The sequence below is a fragment of the Triturus cristatus genome, chromosome 1_2 (genome assembly GCF_964204655.1).
Source record: "Triturus cristatus chromosome 1_2, aTriCri1.1, whole genome shotgun sequence".
Taxonomy (NCBI): Eukaryota; Metazoa; Chordata; class Amphibia; order Caudata; family Salamandridae; genus Triturus; species Triturus cristatus.
The window spans coordinates 145237840-145255736 of NC_140580.1; the positions used below are offsets into that span (position 1 = coordinate 145237840).

Sequence of the window (17897 nt, forward strand, 5' to 3'; positions counted from 1 at the left end):
CTTTTGATGCGGTTAATCACCATGCTAGCAAGACTACCATCTCTGGGGGTTGGTGGTACCATATTAAAGTGGATGAAATCCTATTTGGCAGACCAGGCCGTGGCTTTACCACCTTATTGTTCGGACTTCAGATGTATCCAACTTAGAGTACCATAAGGGTCAGCACTTGGTCCGGTATTGTTCAACCTACATATGCAGCCACTAATTTCCTTAAAATAAAATACACATCACTTTAATTATGCTGATGACACACAGTTGATCCGGTTTCTTAATAATAGCCAGCAGGATGCAGTAAAAAACTTTTCAGACCTGTTTAGATTTTGTACAGCGGATGAATGTAAACTCCTTTAAACGAAATGGGAATAGAAAAAAATTCCTCTGCTGCTCAGTGAAAAAGTTTCTGATGCCTCTACCACCAAATGTTTGGCCACTACCTACAGACGGAGCTTCATCCTTCCGAGGCTGTTTGTAACCTCGGAGTTATCTTTGGCGAACATCTTTTCCTTGAAGCACTTCAATAAAATGGCTGGTGTTTGCTTCACACTGCTTTGTGGCCTCAAAGTTGTTCCCAGTGTTACCTGTACATGCTAAGTCTTTCATTGCAAGAAGTGTTATCCTTAGCCGACTTGACTACTGCAATGCTCTTCTCCTTGGTGCCTCTAACTACTTGGTCAAGAGATTGCAGAGAGTCCAGATAGGTGCTGCAAAACTGACACTAAACAGATCTAGAAGATCCTCTGCATCCAATGCCCTTGGGGAACTCCATTGGCTACCCGTGGAGCAGAGGATTCTTTCGAGTCTATGTGCATTGTGTTCAGGGCCCTTCAGAATAATGGCCCTGTACTGCTCCAACGTAAACTGAAAAGGTGTACTCCGAGAAGGTCTCTACGTTCTAACACTGATCTCCGTCATGAACATAGGTTTCAAAAGGTTTGACAAGGTGGACGAGCCTTTTCATTCCAAGCTGCTCAGTTGTCGAATACGCTTCCACTTACTGAGAGCGCATACAGATCTACTGAAATTCATGAAAGCCTTGAAGACCTGGTTGTTCCCAAAACAGTAGATGTTTGGACTATTGTTTCTCTCCACTGCTTATCTCCCTCTAAATCCACTCAACGCTTCATCACCAGGATATCAGTCTGGTCACATTGTGCTCTATAAATAATAAGAAAAGCCTGGACTCTGCAAAATATGCCCTTTTATTATTCTTGAAGTAATGGCTGATAGCGAAATGTGTTTTTTCATATGCCCCAAGTAGGCGTGGGACTGGGTTGATAAGTTCGCAATGGAAGCAGATCTACGTGCTGAAGAGATTACAAACCCAGCATTGCAAAAATGCCCAACACGGTCCATGATACAACATGGCAGAGTGAGGGTGGTGGCTGCAGCTGCAAGTCTTCAAGATGATTCAATGCCAGTTGTCTCTATTGAAATGACCGAAGGAACAAACTTTCCTGGATCAGTCTCATTGCTCAGGGGAAGAACATCAATTGCCGCAGGTGACCCTCCCTGAGCACTACTGATGACCTGCTCTGAAAGCAGAAATTGTACCTTACTTAATGACAGCTTGATGAGCTCACTATAGGACATCCTTGAGCCTGCTGAACTTATACCATTAGACACACACACCCACATCCAACCCCCAACCCCTCTAGCCCCCCCCCCCCCCCCCCCCCAATGCTGCTCAACTGAAGTCCAGCTCTGATTACCAGAGACTACCTATGAATAGCGTTTGAGATAATTTATGGTCGGTGCCTTCGCTTTTCAGTCCTGCTAAGGGTTACTATAATATGCGCCTCGCCGGGAACTCTATAGCTACACATGAAGTTCAAGCCTGCCTAGTCCCGGAAACTAGTTTAACGTATTTAGAATGAGTAGGGAACAGGCAAAAATTTTATTTCTTACTTGGAGCATGATGGGGCAAAATAATGCTGTTAAGAGAGAAGTTTCAAACATATATTAAAAGGAGAGGGGCACAAACTGCTTTCCTGCAAGAGACCCTTCTGACACAGAGACGGACAGCTTCTTCAGAAGCGTTTGAGAGGTCAGTCATCTTACACCATCTATTCAGCATATGCTCGAGAAACACTAATTTAGTTTCGACCCATGGCCCGCTTCCAAATTGCGGCTGAGATGAAAGATAGTGAAGGTCAATAGATTGCAATATTTTTCCCGTTAAGCCTTTCAGTAATTATAATCTAAGCAACCCATGATCTTGAATGAAATGTAGGAACACCTTTCAAAAGTGACACCCTACCTGCTAATAGTGGGTAGGGATTTTAACTATGTAGAAAATGTGAAATTAGATTCCCTCCCCATCCCTTCTCTCCCCTCCTACAGCCCCTCTCCCAATTGCATGGGTCATTGCTGAGAAGGACCGCACGAGCGCTTTACACACGGCTGGCCCAGTGGATGTGATTAACTCCTGGAGAGTTCACCATCCAAACGCTAGGCACTATTTCTGCTGTTCAAATATAATTAAGCCTCCCAAATATATACAAATGTTGAATATTGAACTTGAAACTGGTCAGATCATAATCCACTGCTCCTGACTATGGAGTGCGGTAGACTAAGGGCAACCAGCCCAACTTCGAAATCAGAAAATAGAGGCACTTGAAGATGGGTTCAAACACTCAGTAGGTTAAGCAATTCAACATTATCTAAGAGAGAACAAGGGTACAGCTTCATCAATCCTAGTTGGAAAAAATTGTTATAAAAACAGTGGTTTTAGACCGACTCTAATGTTTGATATTGTGAAATTACCAAAGAAGCTGAGACCTTGAAATGAGGAAGACTCGTGATTTAGGGGTCGATTGCAACGGCTAAAGGGACCGCATGCCATAGGTGCGGCGGTCCCACAGTTGGCATTGGGATGCGCCCGCCACAATGGCGGGCGCATCCCGCATTCTTTGCATTGCGGTGGGTGGTGCTGCAAGCAGCACCCGCCGCAATGTAAAAAAAATGCATGTCGTGCATTTGAATGCACAACGTGATGGGCACTGCGCGGTGACTGCCACCTTGTGCATGCAAATGTGCACCCCCAACACGCTGGGCCCAACAGCAAAGTCTGCTCGCCTTTCCATGGCGGCAATGCCGCCATGGAAAGGCGGTTCACCGCCTGCTACATTATATGGACGGTGGTGTCTTGCAGACACCGCCTCCATGTTATGGGCTTTTTCCGCCCGGTCGAGTTGACTGGCGGACTGTCTTTACGTCCGCCGGGGTCCCCCCCCCCGCCATCGTAATGTGGCGGGGGGCGGATGGGAGGCGGGCGGTGTATTCTGGCAGGCAGATTGCCATGCGGGCGGTGGCGATCTGCCCGCTATTATAATCGACCCCCTAAGTTTTTAGAATGCTTTAAGCTTGGATTCAGAATGTTGCTGGTCACACATTCCTCGTAATAAAGGTTTCTGTGAGTCCTTCTTTTTTTTAAATTTTTTTTTTTAAACTATTTGTTTGTGTACAAAACTCCTTCACGAAAGAAAACCCCCATAAAATTCACATTCCTTCTGATTAGAGCAAAAGATGCAGGCTTTTGTTTGACTGCTCCCCCTAACGCCTCTTAGCTGTGGGGTCACTTTGGTGGACGTCAACAGGTCGTTCTCGCCTGTTAAGTGCATGAATGCTGTTTGAAGAACATTTATAAATTTGGCAACTCTTAATACAGAACTCCTCATCAAGCAGGAATCGCTAACAAAGAAGTTTCACACGATGTGCTGAAAGATTCTTGAGCAAGAACATTGTTTTTTTTATTTTTTCTTCATATGTATATTTATGTCCAGGGGATCGTGACTAGTTATGGTATCAAAGTTTCTGGTCTTAAGTGAATACATTGTTTTGCAATTGAAATAGGTCATCCTTGATCCCTTGATCCTACAGGGAGCAAGCTCCAATGCATATCTCCAAAAGCAGAAACCAATCTTAGCAGGTGAAAGACACTGAAAAGCTAAATTAATCAATTTGTTGCTCTAGTGCATGTAGCCTGTGGCCTGGTCAGTTAAGCAATAAATAAATCGACCATTTTGTCTTTCAGGGACTGGTTTCACTGTAGATGCTTTCCAATACGGCAAAATAGAAGGTTGTACAGCCTACTTCCTAACGCACTTTCATTCTGATCATTATGGCGGACTCACGAAGAAGTTTCAGTTTCCGATCTATTGCAGCAAGGTATGTATAATTGTCAGTAATGCCAAATCTGGCTTTATAGCATACTTCGAAAGTTCCCTTTTTTTTTTTTAATTTTTTTTTTTATAACCGTACTTCTCTTTGTGGTGTTGCATTCTTGTTAAATTGGAAGAGTGCCGTTGGTTCTGCCTAGCCAATTACTTTTAACATGTACCAGACTCCCTCTTATTCTAGTTCTTCTGTTTGGAGTGAGATTTGTGCAATGATGGGTAGTCTTGCAAAGTACCCTGGTGCCTACTTGATGAAAATGTACAAAGTGGGTTGATGTGTATTGTTAAAAGAAGTATAATCTTACCCTGGGCGGAGCTTGCAGAGTTGTATTCTGCTGAATTTCACGGAGGTGCTGGAAAACTCCCTGAATTTCCACGGAGTTCTATGCCCTGGCGGAGTAACTCCTTGCACCATCATTGATCCCCCCCCCCCCCCCCCCACCCCCTCAGGTAGTAAGGCCTGTGACCTTACCTGAGTCTGAGCCTCCTCCTTGGTGGGTGGGTATGGCGGCACAGGCTGTCCATGGCAGTGCAGCCCGGCCGGCAGTCTCCTAGCTGCCTTCCTGCTCCTGCTGCAGTGCTGGGCGGGGCTGGCTGCAGTCATTACTCCTCTTATAAGCCTGAGCCTTGCCCTCCGCTGCTCCGGCTTGAGGAAATTCAATTAAGGGGGAGCCTCAGCCACCTTAGTGCAACAGCTAAGCTTCGCTAACCCCAACTCAGACAGCAGGAACTGCAGTGCGCATGGCGTATTGCATAAAGGCCTGCCTGAGATTTCATCGGGACAGGCTTGCCTTCATGCAATACGCCACGCGCACTGCAGTTCTTGCTGTCTGAGTTGGTAACGGGTTAGCTTAGCTGCTGCTCTTAGGTGGTTATGGCTCCAGACTCAATTGAATTTCCTCCGAGCTGGAGCAACTGAGCGCGAGGCTCAGGCTTCTAAGCGGAGTCACAAGTTGACTCTGTGCCCAGCCAGCAGCAGGAGCAGGAAGGCCGTGGCGTTGGGAGACTGCCAGCCGGACTGCACTGTCGTGGACTCTGGGACAGCCACCATTTGGGATGCAAGTCTGCTCACTTCTTCTAAGTGGATGGCACTGGTAAACTCCGTTCACGGAGTTTTTGAAAACTTCACACTCCAAACACAGTGCAGAGTTCTAAAACTCAGCAAAGTCCGCTAGTGGAACTGAGTTAACCACCCACCTTTTAGTATAATCTCAAGATTTGACCTGACCAATCTGTATTTCGAACAGTGTTTTTTTCAGTACTTGTGAAAAAATGAGTGTTGGGCCCTTGTCCAGAGGCCACTGCTGCTTGCACCAGCCACTTGCTCCGGTCAGCGTCGCCTGTGACTGGAGCAATACAACTATTAACCCTGAAACCCCACAAGTGTGACAGTTCAGACTAATACAACCCCCAAAAGCTGTAGAAATGTCTTGGAAGACAAGTGATAGCCATTTTAAGGTATATTGGATCAATTACAAACAGTTGTTGTGCTAGTCTCTGTATTAAACAAACTGCACCACCATGTAGCAGACTGTCGTAGGCGCCTGTGTTGACAGTGAAGTGCTGGTGCCGAGCACCGGCAACCACCGGCTCAAATAAAGCACTGTATTTGATGTTATGTTCTAGACCATAACTAAGTACTAAGACTTGGTTTTGTGACTCTCCTCCAAATGTCTGTGCTTTTTTTTTTTTTTTTTTTTTTTTTTGTTTTTTGTGCTTTTTTTGCAAGTGTATTTTGTTTCCTGAACTACTTCAGTGCTGATACTTCACCCTCCCCTCTCCACACGACTAAATAACTTTCTTAAAACTATTTGAGTTTTCTACTTTTTTGTGATCTTTGTTACCCAGATCTTTTTCCGGTTTGTCGCAGGCTTATTTTCAGTTTTCTTTTATTTATACATTTTTTATAATTTCATTCTTGTGCCCCTATGTGGGTGCGGGAATCCCTAAATTTTTATAAACCCCTAAATATTACCTCAGTAGCTCGCCCACTGGTTGAACTGTTGACGCCCAGTTTCAGGAGGCCATGTGTCCCAATGATAATGCACTCCCCAGCATATCAAAATACCGTGAGTTAAGGGCCTTCTCAATGATCAAGTCCCAGATCAGGAATGCAATTTAAAAGCTGTATTTCAAAAATTAAAACGGCAAGGTACAGAAATAAAAAACAATGTAAATGCATGAATTTAATACCATGAAGGCTCTCAGACTAGGCCATTACAGAATGTACAAATCAGAAAAAGCATTTTAAGTCCCAAGTGAGCGGCAAAATCAATATATAAAAAATAAAAATGGCATCCTTACTAGCATTGGAAAGACTTAAGTAAAGTTATGGCTCCTCTCCCAGGCATGGCTGATTGGAACCGACCATACTCCCTTCAGTCTTCGGCCTACCCATAAGGGACGGTGTTGCCTGCAATGCTGGGATTATATGCGCTCCCAGTTTCACCTGGTCGTAGTGGTGAGGTGAGGTGCGGCTCAACTCTGTGGCACAGTGAGCAAGGTACCCATGTCTGGGCTTACTTTTGCTCTTCGGACAAATCACTTTTATAGCACAAGTGTGCATAAAGTTTCCTTCTCTTACTGGTATCCTCATAAAAGGAAAGGAGAGCAGCGTAGCCAAAGAGTGGGATTGGGATATATTTTCAGCACAGACAGGTTTTCTGGTAGAAACAACTTCAATATGGCTACAAATATTGGTAAGTAATGTCCTTAAATCATGATTTCTCTATATTTGAGTGTGAAAACCACAGATTTTACAGGGTTTTGTTAGACACCAGGGAGCCTATGATTGCATTCCATGCACCCTCATTCAGAAGCCAGCAGAATTCCTACAGCATTGTCATGATCTGGCATATATTATGTATAATTCTAAACCCTTTTCTTTGCAGATAACTGGCAATTTGGTGAAAGCCAAACTTAGGGTGGAGGAACGATTCATAAACACACTGCCGATGGATACAGAATGTGTCGTAGATGGGATCAAGGTTGTGCTGCTGGAAGCGAATCAGTAAGAGGACCTCTTATTGGGAAATTCTTACTTTATCTTTGTCCATGTCCCAGTTTGTAGTGGCCAGTTCCTTGACCGTATACACATTTGGAGCGCTGACTCAATCTGCATGTGATTACTTGTGTGATAGTGGGAACAGTGATTTCACAGGCCGCTCTGCACCCTTACCGCCATAGTGAAGCTGTTCCTCAAGCTGTTTTTCTTTTTTAATAATTGTTTGTGGGTTCCCAGTGGGTTGAAATTGGAGTGGGTCAGGACTTTAGAATCGCCACAGTGTCATATAAGGCAGTCTCTAATATTGGGAGCAGTATGTAACCCAAGACCATGTATATGCATACTCGTGAGGAAGGCCAATATGGATGAGCCCTCGACACTTCAGCTGCAGTTTCATTTGGATAGGAGTAATGTGATCATACTTCATCAGACCCTGTATGAGAAATGCCGCGGTGTGTAGGATACTCCTAAGGGGTGCAAGTGTGGTGTCTAGGGGACCATTGAGTAGATGCTTGAACAGCAATTCTGAAGTCACTCTCTGGAAGAAAAAGTTGCTCTTTCTTTAGAAGAGAGAACTGGTACCAAGCTGTTTTTGTGGTGTGTGTTGTGTTTTTTTTTTTGTTTTTTTTTTGGGGGGGGGAGGGGGGCATTTGTTACTTGGGGATGAGGATGGTGTCCAGGGGGAATCCAAGTGACCTGGCATTCGGTGAGAGTTGAGCTTCAAAGCTGTCAAGGTTCATGTCATTGCAGCGGGTTTGTACCGTATCTTGTTTGTTCTTGGCAAATAACAAGAATTCTGTCTTGGCTTGGTTGAGCTTAAGGTATGCACTGTACTTCAGTGCCTGAATAATGTGCAAGCAGTGTTTGAGGCATTGGATGTCTGAAGCAGAAAAGACTTTAAAGCAGAGTTGTGCATCATCATCTCCTTTTGTGAATCTTGGTGTTTGTATGTGTTCTAAAATATTTTAGCAAAAAAAAGTTCTAAAAAACAGAAGTAACATGGACCTATATTTCTATTAGTGTAGAAAAATTCAAACCAGAACCTTTTTTGTGTGTAAGTAATCAAGGAGGCAAAGGGCTAGTTTCCGACCAATCCATATTTCTAAGAAAGCAAGGGCCTGAAATGTGCACTTAATTTTAAGTTTAAGGCTTTAATTCTCGTACCCCTCCCATTCTAGCCCCTTTGGTATACCTCTCAGCCTATTTAAGAAGTGTGATCCAGATCACGGGTATGGATTGCAGATGGATGGTGTCCAGTGACCTGGCCAAGATAAAGGAAATGGAGACGTAATTTAGACCACGTTGCTGGAGGCTAATCTGAGATTGAATGTATTGTTTTGAGCGAGTAGTGATGGAATCCACTTGTGATAGTATGCATGTTACAATCCTCCAAAATGACTGTTAATGCAGTAAAACAAATATATAAATGAGATTTGAGATGAAGGCCACAAACTATCAATGGACTACAATTCGGAGAACCGAAAACCTAGAGGAAATGGTTGTCTTGTGGGAAGGGAGTGGTAGCATCAATCTATCTTGCATAAATCTGCAAATTTCCAACACGAATGTAGACATTGCTTGTGCTTCAAATCTTTTGATGTTCAAAATGGGTGGAAATCAGCAAATGGGGCTAGGTGGACTGTGATTACCGAAACCGAAGTTTAATGAGTATACAGATGTACGGTTTAAAGATGTTTATATCTCCACCTGCAATTTGTGTGCCGCGTAGGTTCTGCGAGTGACAGTGTACTAAATTCCCATTTCCCTTTCGTCAGTTGTCCAGGTGCTGTGTTACTGCTTTTCTCTCTTCTTAATGGGACGGCCATCCTGCACACTGGCGACTTCAGGGCCGATCCCTCCATGGAGCAATACCCTGCCTTGATCGGCCGCAAAATACACACACTGTACCTTGATACCACGTAAGCGTTTACTAGTGTTGTGTTAAGGTATTCCATAAAGGCATGTTTGGCCAGCGTAGATCCAGGAGGGTGGAATACATGTTATATTTCAGGATAACCTCTGACTTTGTATGTTGCATTCAGAATCCTTTATAAAAACTTCTTGAATAGATATTAGATAATCTGGTGTGGCATAAGTGCCCCTGGTCCTATGCTGTGTACATGAGAATGAAATGAGCGGGAAAATGAATGACCACCTTTGAATGTATTGACAGCTAGTTAATAGGAGGGGCGCATGTGTTTTTATTCTGTGTGATTTGTAGCAAAAACTCTTAACAGACTACTTTGCACAAAATATATTGACTCAGGAAGGAGTTCTGTTCTGGCAGATGATAAACTGACCTCTCTGAAAAGTATAAATGTGCATACATCTTGCACATTTTTAGGGTGCCTGATCCTTGGGGGTAGCAAGCTCCGAACACATAGTGAACACACTCAGAGCAGCTTTGCAAACCGACAGCCAGGACTGTCTCCAGCAAACACTTCTTATTTTTCTCTCGCTTTCAACACATAGATAAAATAATGGTGGTTATGCTGAATAATAATTCACTCTGAATGCTTGAATATAGAAAAACATTGACAACACATTCCAGTCCTTTATTTAGGCAGCCAATGGTTCTCTGAGTGATGGCCAATACTTGTTTCCCACTCCCAAAACCTCAACCATCCAGTTTCCTTAATCCCCTACACCACCAAGCTGGTGCAGGCCTCCACTGAACCCTAGGCATTAAATGAAACACAAACTTCTACCTTAATTATCATATTTTTGGGGGGTGACCTGGCAACATGGCCGAGAAGACATGAGCTCTTCCCCGACCGGGTCCCTAAAACCCTTGAAATCCTGACCTCCATGACCCAATACGGCAGGTGGGAACACCACAAGGGACCCCGGTGGACTGATCGAGGGGGTTTGTAGCTCTGTGAAGAATCGGGGCCTGTGGCTTCTGCCGACCCAACGCACAATTTGCGGCTCACAACGCTGCGACTGCCGACAGACGAGCAGTCCTCAAAACAACGGAGAGACCAGGATGGGCCGAGTCTGCATACCTGAGAACAGTGAGACGGGGGTGAGAGGTATTGCGGGGAGCGACCTCTTCCACAGCGATTCTGCGCGGACGTGCTGGGGCCCTCTCCGGTGGAAAACAACGGGACCGGCAACTTCAGCCCGCTGATGACGGAGGACAATGGTGCGACCTGGCGTCAGCCAGGTCCGTCGTAGGCCGAGAGGAAGCAGACTGGGGTAGGCGCTGCAGTAGGCGGACACCGGGGACGCAGCGGGCAGCAGCAACTGGACAGGAACACTCCCAGTAAAGACGGTGAGATCGGGATATCAGAGCAGGGGGGAAACGCCAGTAAGCACGGCCAGGTGGCGCCCCCTGCTCCAACTAAGTTTCTGGGGCAGCGAGAGAGGCCGGATAGAGGACCTTAGCAGGAGCCCAACAGATAGGCTAGGCTGGCTCTGCAGGACACCCCTGGAAATCCCTCAGATTACCCTAGGGGGGACAATACAGGGAGGCCTCCCCACCCGGCGGACAGAAGTATTGAAATAATAAAAAAAAGACAGAGTTAGACCTTACACAGAAGGAGAGTGTGGTGCCAATATATAATCCAGGAATAATTGGGCACTACTGGTTGGAGGGGCGGTGGGCGGCGATTTAATGGCTGGCAAGGGGACCTGGACATGAAGAACTGCTGACAGTGGCAGCCCTACCGGAAAAATTAAACTGGGGGGTGGCTGCTTGAATTGTGACGTCCAGGAGATCCCCCCTGCCCAATTGCTGGGAAGTGCCACAGAGTCACCTGCGCACAAAGGGGAGACGGCCCAAGGTCCCACCATGGGCAAAGACCGAGCTGCTCATTCCCAGGTGAGCAATAACATCCCGCAATATATCACCCTCAGGAAGCCCCCGCACAGAATGACAATGCAGATAGGCCCTGAGGACGAGGGGGGATCGGGGGAGTCCTTGGCCCCAGAACTATCCAGAGTTGAAACCCCTGGTGGCCATACAAGGATCACGCACAGCACTAGAATGCCAAATAGAAACTGTCTCCCTTGATGTGAACCTTCTGAGGACAGACTTCTACAAAGTCTCCGACAAAGTGGTAATGGCATAATTTAACATTGAGGCGTTGTGGCCACTCTGAAGCGGTAGGTGGCCACAATGTCTACCACAGTGGCTGAGGTGGGCAGGAGGGCGGAGGATGCTGAGGGCTAATCATGTTGCAGCATTATTAGAGTGCTGGGATTTCCTGAAAAGGCAGAGAGGGCGGAACCACCGAACAGTTCCTGGAGGATTGGATCCAGAGGGTTCTGAAATAGACATGCCTTTCAGATATCTTCATCGTTGAAAGAACCGAACTACATCAAATTAGTCCAAGAGCAACGCAAATCCTTCTTGGCCATTCGGCAAATACTCAGAGCACTGGGAGTCTGGAATATGCTATTATACGCTGCCAAATAAGGTAATAGCACGCGCGCTATGCTGCTGTAATTGTAGGCTGCAGCGCTGGTCATTTTTAAAATTACCGTTTTTCTATTTACTTTTGTTTTAATTTCAATTTTACCCTGTTTTTAACTGTTCTTGTAGCGCCCACACACCTGCACTTGAAATCGGGCCCCTCACCGCGTTTTGAGCGGATTTGTGATCTTTCTGCATTCGTTCGGCGCGTGGTCGCCATCTTGGGGGTGGCTAGTGTCGACTGTGCCACTTGTTGAGCGCTCTAGCGCTTATTACGATCACAGGTGAGCCCTACTTAATGCTCGCTATACCCGCGCAGCGGTGACGCGCAGCGGTAGCGCCTGTCTCGCGCCGGAGTCAAGCCAGAGTCCTGCCCGTCTGCGCCCGTCAGCGTCCCGGAGGCGCTCGGGGCGGCGGGACAGGCTCGGCCACCCAGCATGTGCCATACAGGACCACTCGCGCTGCGTTATACTGCTGGGGAGCTCCGCGCTCTCCTCACTGCTTCCAGTGGCTGCGGTACTGTCTTTCCTGGGCGTCACCGTGGTAAGTCCATCTGCCCCGGGTGCGGATGGCGTCCCTCCCGTGCTTTGCCTTGTTCCCCTGGCAATAACATCGCCAGTGTGGGATATCTCTGCATGCTATTAAACACCAGATCGGCGTGCAGACATGCACAAGACGTCTTTGAGCTTCTTGACACGGCTAAGCCACTGTGTCTTATGCTCACCGAGACATGGTGGGGAGAATTTTCGAATCCAGACGTCGCCATGGCAATTCCGCCTGACTATAACGTCTTCAGGAAGGACAGAGCGAAGGGAAGGTGCGGTGGAGTGGCACTGGTGGTGAAGAAAGGCATGGCTTGTACTATCCTGCCAGTGGAGGATATTCGTGGCTCGGAGTCCCTCGCTTTTTCTATCGCTTTGGCTCCGCATCAATCAGTCAAGGGATTATTGGTCTATAGACCGCCTGGCCCACCCGGAACGTTCTTTGAAGATCTTGACTCCGTTTTACTGGGACTGGCCCTGAGAGCAGAACACTGCATCGTGGCCGGAGATTTCAACTTCCGGATGGATGATCCATCCGACGCGGCCGCTATTAAAATCTCAGAGGCTATGGCACCGCTGGGATTGCTCCCCTATCTGCAGGGGCCGACGCATGACAAGGGGCACACTCTTGACCAGGTTTTCTCGACTTCCCCTTTTGAGGTCCTAGAGATTATCCCGGTACTATGGTCAGACCATTCGCTGGCTAAATTTTCGATCAAAGGCACAGTTAAATCGGCTGTTGCCGCCCCACAGCAGCATGGTCGCACCCATAGGGCGTACCATCGAGTGACCCCTGAGATGCTGGCTCAGGCTGCCCTGGATCATCCCTGCCCCCTCTCTGGCGACCTGACGAAGGATTTGGAGTCCTTGCAGGCATGGCTTTCTGACAGGCTCAACGATCTTGCCCCGGAACTGGCCCCCCCGTCTTACTCCTAAACGTGTTTCCGCCCCTTGGTTCACCGCAGCACTGTCGGCCAGGCGGCAGCAGTGCAAGGTAGCTGAAAGAGCCTGGCGGGTAAAATATGACTCGGATGCTAAGTTGACCTATAAGAGCGCGGTTAAGGAGTATCACCGGGACATTCGCCTGGGTAAGAAAGCCTACTTGGCAGGGAGGATAGAAGCTGCCTCCAACTCCTGTAAGGAGATTTTCTCTATAGTTAGAGAATTTATTTCTCCACGGACTAACATCTTTGAGGAGAGACCCTCTGACTCTTGGGCCTCTGATCTTGCTAGTTTTTTTACCAGCAAGGTCCAACTTATACAGGATTCTTTTCCATCGGCTGTACCCGTGGAGCGAATTAATTCTGAGGCCAACCGATCGCCCCCGGCTTCGCCAGGCTTGACGCTGGGCGTATTTCCACCTATATCTGCGCCCGCCTCTTTAGCACTTTTGGGCAACTTGAAATCGGGCTCGCCCCTGGACCCATGCCCTGCTAAAATTCTGGCGAAATTGGCCGAGGTGGTTAATCCATTGGCCAACCCGCTACTGAATCTCTCGCTGAGCCAGGGAGTGGTTCCGCAGGCTTGGAAGCAGGCAATGGTCATCCCGCTGCTCAAGAAGCCTGGTCTGGATCCAAAGGCCCCAGTCAACTACCGGCCTATCTCTCTGCTGCCGGCTCTCACGAAAGTTGTTGAAAAGCACGTGCAGACGGTGCTGTCCAATTTTCTAGAGTCGAATGAGATTCTGCATGCCACCCAGTCGGGTTTTCGCCCAAATCTCAGCACGGAGACTGCGCTCCTCGAGGTCTCAGAAACTATTAAAGGGGTTCTGGATACTGGGGGCAAAGCAATGCTGGTGATGCTGGACTTGTCGGCGGCTTTTGACACCGTCCCCCATGACGGTCTTCTCACAAGACTCTATGAGATTGGACTACGGGGGACGGTGTTCAGCTGGTTTTCCTCCTTTCTAGCGGGCCGCCGGCAAACGGTCTGGGCCTCGCCAGATTCCGCCGTGATGCCGCCTCTGGGAGTCGGGGTCCCTCAGGGCTCTATTTTGAGCCCGACCCTCTTTAATATCTTCATGACCCCTTTGGCGGCGTTGGCGGAGTCGTTTGGGGCCCGGATCGGATCTTATGCAGACGACACCCAGCTCCTCTTCTCGTGTAAGAGAGGAGGAGACTTTGATGGGGAGAGTATCCGGGATTGCCTTGGGGCTGTGTTTCAATGGTTTCAACTGAACAGCCTCAAGTGCAATTCCGATAAGTCCGAGGTACTTTTCTTTGGGTGTGACACGGAGCCAGACTGTCAGGCTTGGTGGCCTACCAATATGTTCCCCCCAACTTGTTCATCCCAAATGGCTAAGAACTTGGGGGTCAAGATGGACAAGGGGTTGACTATGAAGTCCCAGATCCTGGGGGTGTCGGGCATTTGCTTCGGCCTCCTTAGGATGTTACGGAGGTTTCTTCCCCTCTTATCGGAGGAGCACAGGAAGCTGACTGTGCAGGCCCTGATAGGCTCTAGGCTAGATTATTCAAACGTTCTGTACCTGGGCCTGCCAGAGTACCTGCTACAGCGGCTCCAAATTGTGCAGAATGCTTCGGCGAGAGCGATTTTTGGATTGAATAGACGCGTTAGTGCTGCGGGCTTGCTCCAGACCCTGCACTGGCTCCCAATCCGCAAGCGGATCGCCTTTAAGGCTTTGACCCTGACATACAAGGCCCTCCATGCGACGGGAGCTAAGTACCTCCAAAGGAGACTTGCCTTCTATCGACCGGCTCGCTCTCTGAGATCAGAATCCCTGTTTTTGGCGATCGTCCCGCGAGTGAAGAGAGTGCGCTTGGGAGGTCGCTCCTTTGGACTACTGGCGCCACAGCTGTGGAACTCTCTGCCTCTTACACTTCGGGGAGCCACCAGCTTACTAGCTTTTAGAAAGGACCTCAAAACCTGGTTGTTCACCCAGTAGGTCTTTTTTTGCTCGTTGTTTTCTTTCTGTCTGTGACACTTTCTCTTTTAATGTGTTATGTTGGTATACTGCAGCCTACCCTAAATAAAAGCACCGGGACACTCTTTGAGTAGCCGTGCGCTCTATAAAAGCCATTTTAACATAACATAACATAACAAATTGAATGTATTGTACAAAGATAAAGCCCATTTCTTTGATCTGCCGGAGGTCTGGTAGTGGCTCGAGGTCAGGGACCCTAGGAGCCCACCGGTGGGGAGGGACCTGCTGGCCGAGGAGCATGTGGTGCGTGCCCTCAGATCCCCTGTGCAAGGGTTCGCCAGTCCCAGACTGCTGAACAGACCTCTGAGACTATTGAGAAAATCCACATTGCAGAGGACGAAATAGTGCAACTGTCTAATCCGGGGTGCTCGGGAGCAGAAACATCCAGGGGGACCCAGCCTCGAGGGCTCCAAGCCCTACTGCTGAAATGCTGGACGGAGGGGGGAGGCAGCGAGGGCTGAGAACTGCTGGGGAGTTTTATACAGCGCAAACTTGACCTGAACGTATCGGAACGCTTTACATAGCACCAGTTGCGTTACATGAGGACATTCATTTTTGTTAGGCACGGGGAGCTTAAGTGATTTGCCCAGAATCACAGGATGTTCAGCGTCATTGCCGAGACTCGAACCCGGTTCCCCAGATTTGAGGTCGACCGCCCTAGCCGTTGGGCCAAAGAATGCATAGAAACAAGGGGCAACTGAGTGGGGGTCATTGCAAAATGAGACCGTCTGGTTGAATTGCAGCTTCCCACATTTGCTTTATGGTTTTGGGGATTGAAGGGATTTGGGAGGACCCATTTAAGCCACAATGTGGGGGGGGGGGAGCCTGTTAGGAGGGGTTACTCCTTGTTTATTGTTGGTTCACGGTGGACCAGCAGGGACGTGGTCAGTCTTCCCACAGCAGTGGGTGGATCTCTGTAGACGGATGTTGTTGGTATGGTTGTCCATGGGAAGGGGGGGGGGGGAACGTGGGTGTTCTATGTTACTTAGTTACATCAAGTTGTTTTTTGGGCAGGTATGGAAGGGAATTAGCCATCACTTTGCCCGGGATTGCGAGTGGGAGAGAAGTCGGGCCATTAACCAAAATGGAGATCTTTAACAAATATAAACTTACTACGTGGAATGTACGGGGACTTGGCACTGTAAAAAAGCGATCTAGGATCCTGTCACTCCTCAAACGACCTAACATAGTATAGCATGTCTCCAGGAGACACACTTGACGAACGCCAAAGGTGTAAAACTCGGGGGTGGGGGGGCAATGGAGAGGATAGACATATCATGCCACTTATTCATCCTACTTGAGGGGGGGCTCGATATGGATGGCCGCAGGAGTTCCCTTTTCCCTCAAGTATATGGAGGCAGACGTTGAGGGTAGATACATACTAGTGCAGGCCACGTCAGATGGACAGGAAATGGCAATCCTGAATTCTTATGGTCCCACGGTGGATGACCCGGTCTTCTGTGCCACATTGAGAGATATACGGTCCCATGTAGCGGGGGTGGATGGCTTTTGGGTGGGGGACTTTAACTATGTGATTGACGGAGGACTGGACCACCACCCCCGACAATTGACTAAACCAAGAATGACAGCTAACTTGGCGGAAGTGATCACACAAGTGTGGTTTGGAGATGTATGACAGGACACACACCCAGGGAAACAGGAATACAACTGTCACTCTGCCACACATGGAACATATAGTAGGCTGGATAGGATATTGGCACCACATCAGACAGCACTGAAAATGCAAGAGGCTATGCACTTGCCAAGATACCCGTCTGATCATACACAGGTGACGTGAGTTCCGGTGGGGAGGAGGCCCCAGACCCTTTATTCCTGGGGACTCCCCTCAGATACTACAAGACCAGTTGGAAGAGAGACTATGGTGAAGGCCTTGGGGGATTACATTGATCTAAATTAGACCATGGCGAGAAGCCGAGTGGTAGAACGGGAAGCCCTCAAAACGGTCCTGGGGGGCAGAGGTGTGTGTCAAATGTGGAGTGAGACTCCCCCTTCAGGATACACTGATAGGGAAGGAACGTGATTTGGCTGCCCTGCAGGGGGAGGTAAGAGTAGGAGAACAACGACAGGATACCGAAACGGAATTACTAAGACCAGTTATGGACGCACGCGACAGGTTGGAGAAATGCACACTCATATCATATCGTCAACTGCTACACCGGCAGGGAGATTAATCGGGAACACTCTTAGCATGGATCCTTAGGCTGGAATTGCCCCGCACTGAGGTGCTCTACCTTGTGAACCCCAGTGGAGGAGAGGCGCGTACCTAGAATGATATAATAGAGGTGTGCAGGGGGCATCTCGAACAGGCATACACTAACTTGGAGACCCTACCCAGGAGCAACTAGATGAGTACCTAGGGGATTTGCAGCTCCCGCAATTGAGGGAGGAAGGGAGACCAACTCTAGGACAACTCACTGACAGTGGACAAGATACAGTCTGCTATTCAATCTCTCGCATCCGGAAAAGCACCAGGCAGCGACTGGTTCACTGCTGAGTTTGATCAAACATTTTCAGAGGTGATTGCTCCCCCGCCTACAGGAAGTGTACACAGAGGCATTGGGGGGGGGGGGGGGGAGAAGATGCTTTTCCTGTCCTTTTGTGAGGGAATCATAACAATGATCCCAAAACCAAGTGTGGAGCTTTCTGACCCGGCCTACTACCACCCAATCACGCGGATAAATCTAGACCTGCAAATTCTATGCAAGACTTTGGCCCAAAGACTAGTACCGGAGATGGGCAGTTTAATCCACGCTGACCAATGTGGGTTTATTCCCTGTAGGAACACCACGACTAATCT

At 48.2% G+C, this 17897-nt stretch overlaps 1 protein-coding gene across 3 annotated transcripts in view; it reads left to right on the top strand.

The window, feature by feature from the left end:
• DCLRE1A (DNA cross-link repair 1A) overlaps positions 1-17897 on the top strand; it is a 103359-nt gene that overhangs the window by 67207 nt on the left and 18255 nt on the right. For all 3 annotated transcript variants that reach the window (XM_085603306.1, XM_085603308.1, XM_085603307.1), the window contains exons 3-5: positions 4034-4167; positions 7067-7185; positions 8955-9098. In XM_085603306.1, coding sequence (XP_085459432.1) covers positions 4034-4167; positions 7067-7185; positions 8955-9098 — 397 coding nt within the window. The remainder of the gene's footprint in view (positions 1-4033; positions 4168-7066; positions 7186-8954; positions 9099-17897) is intronic.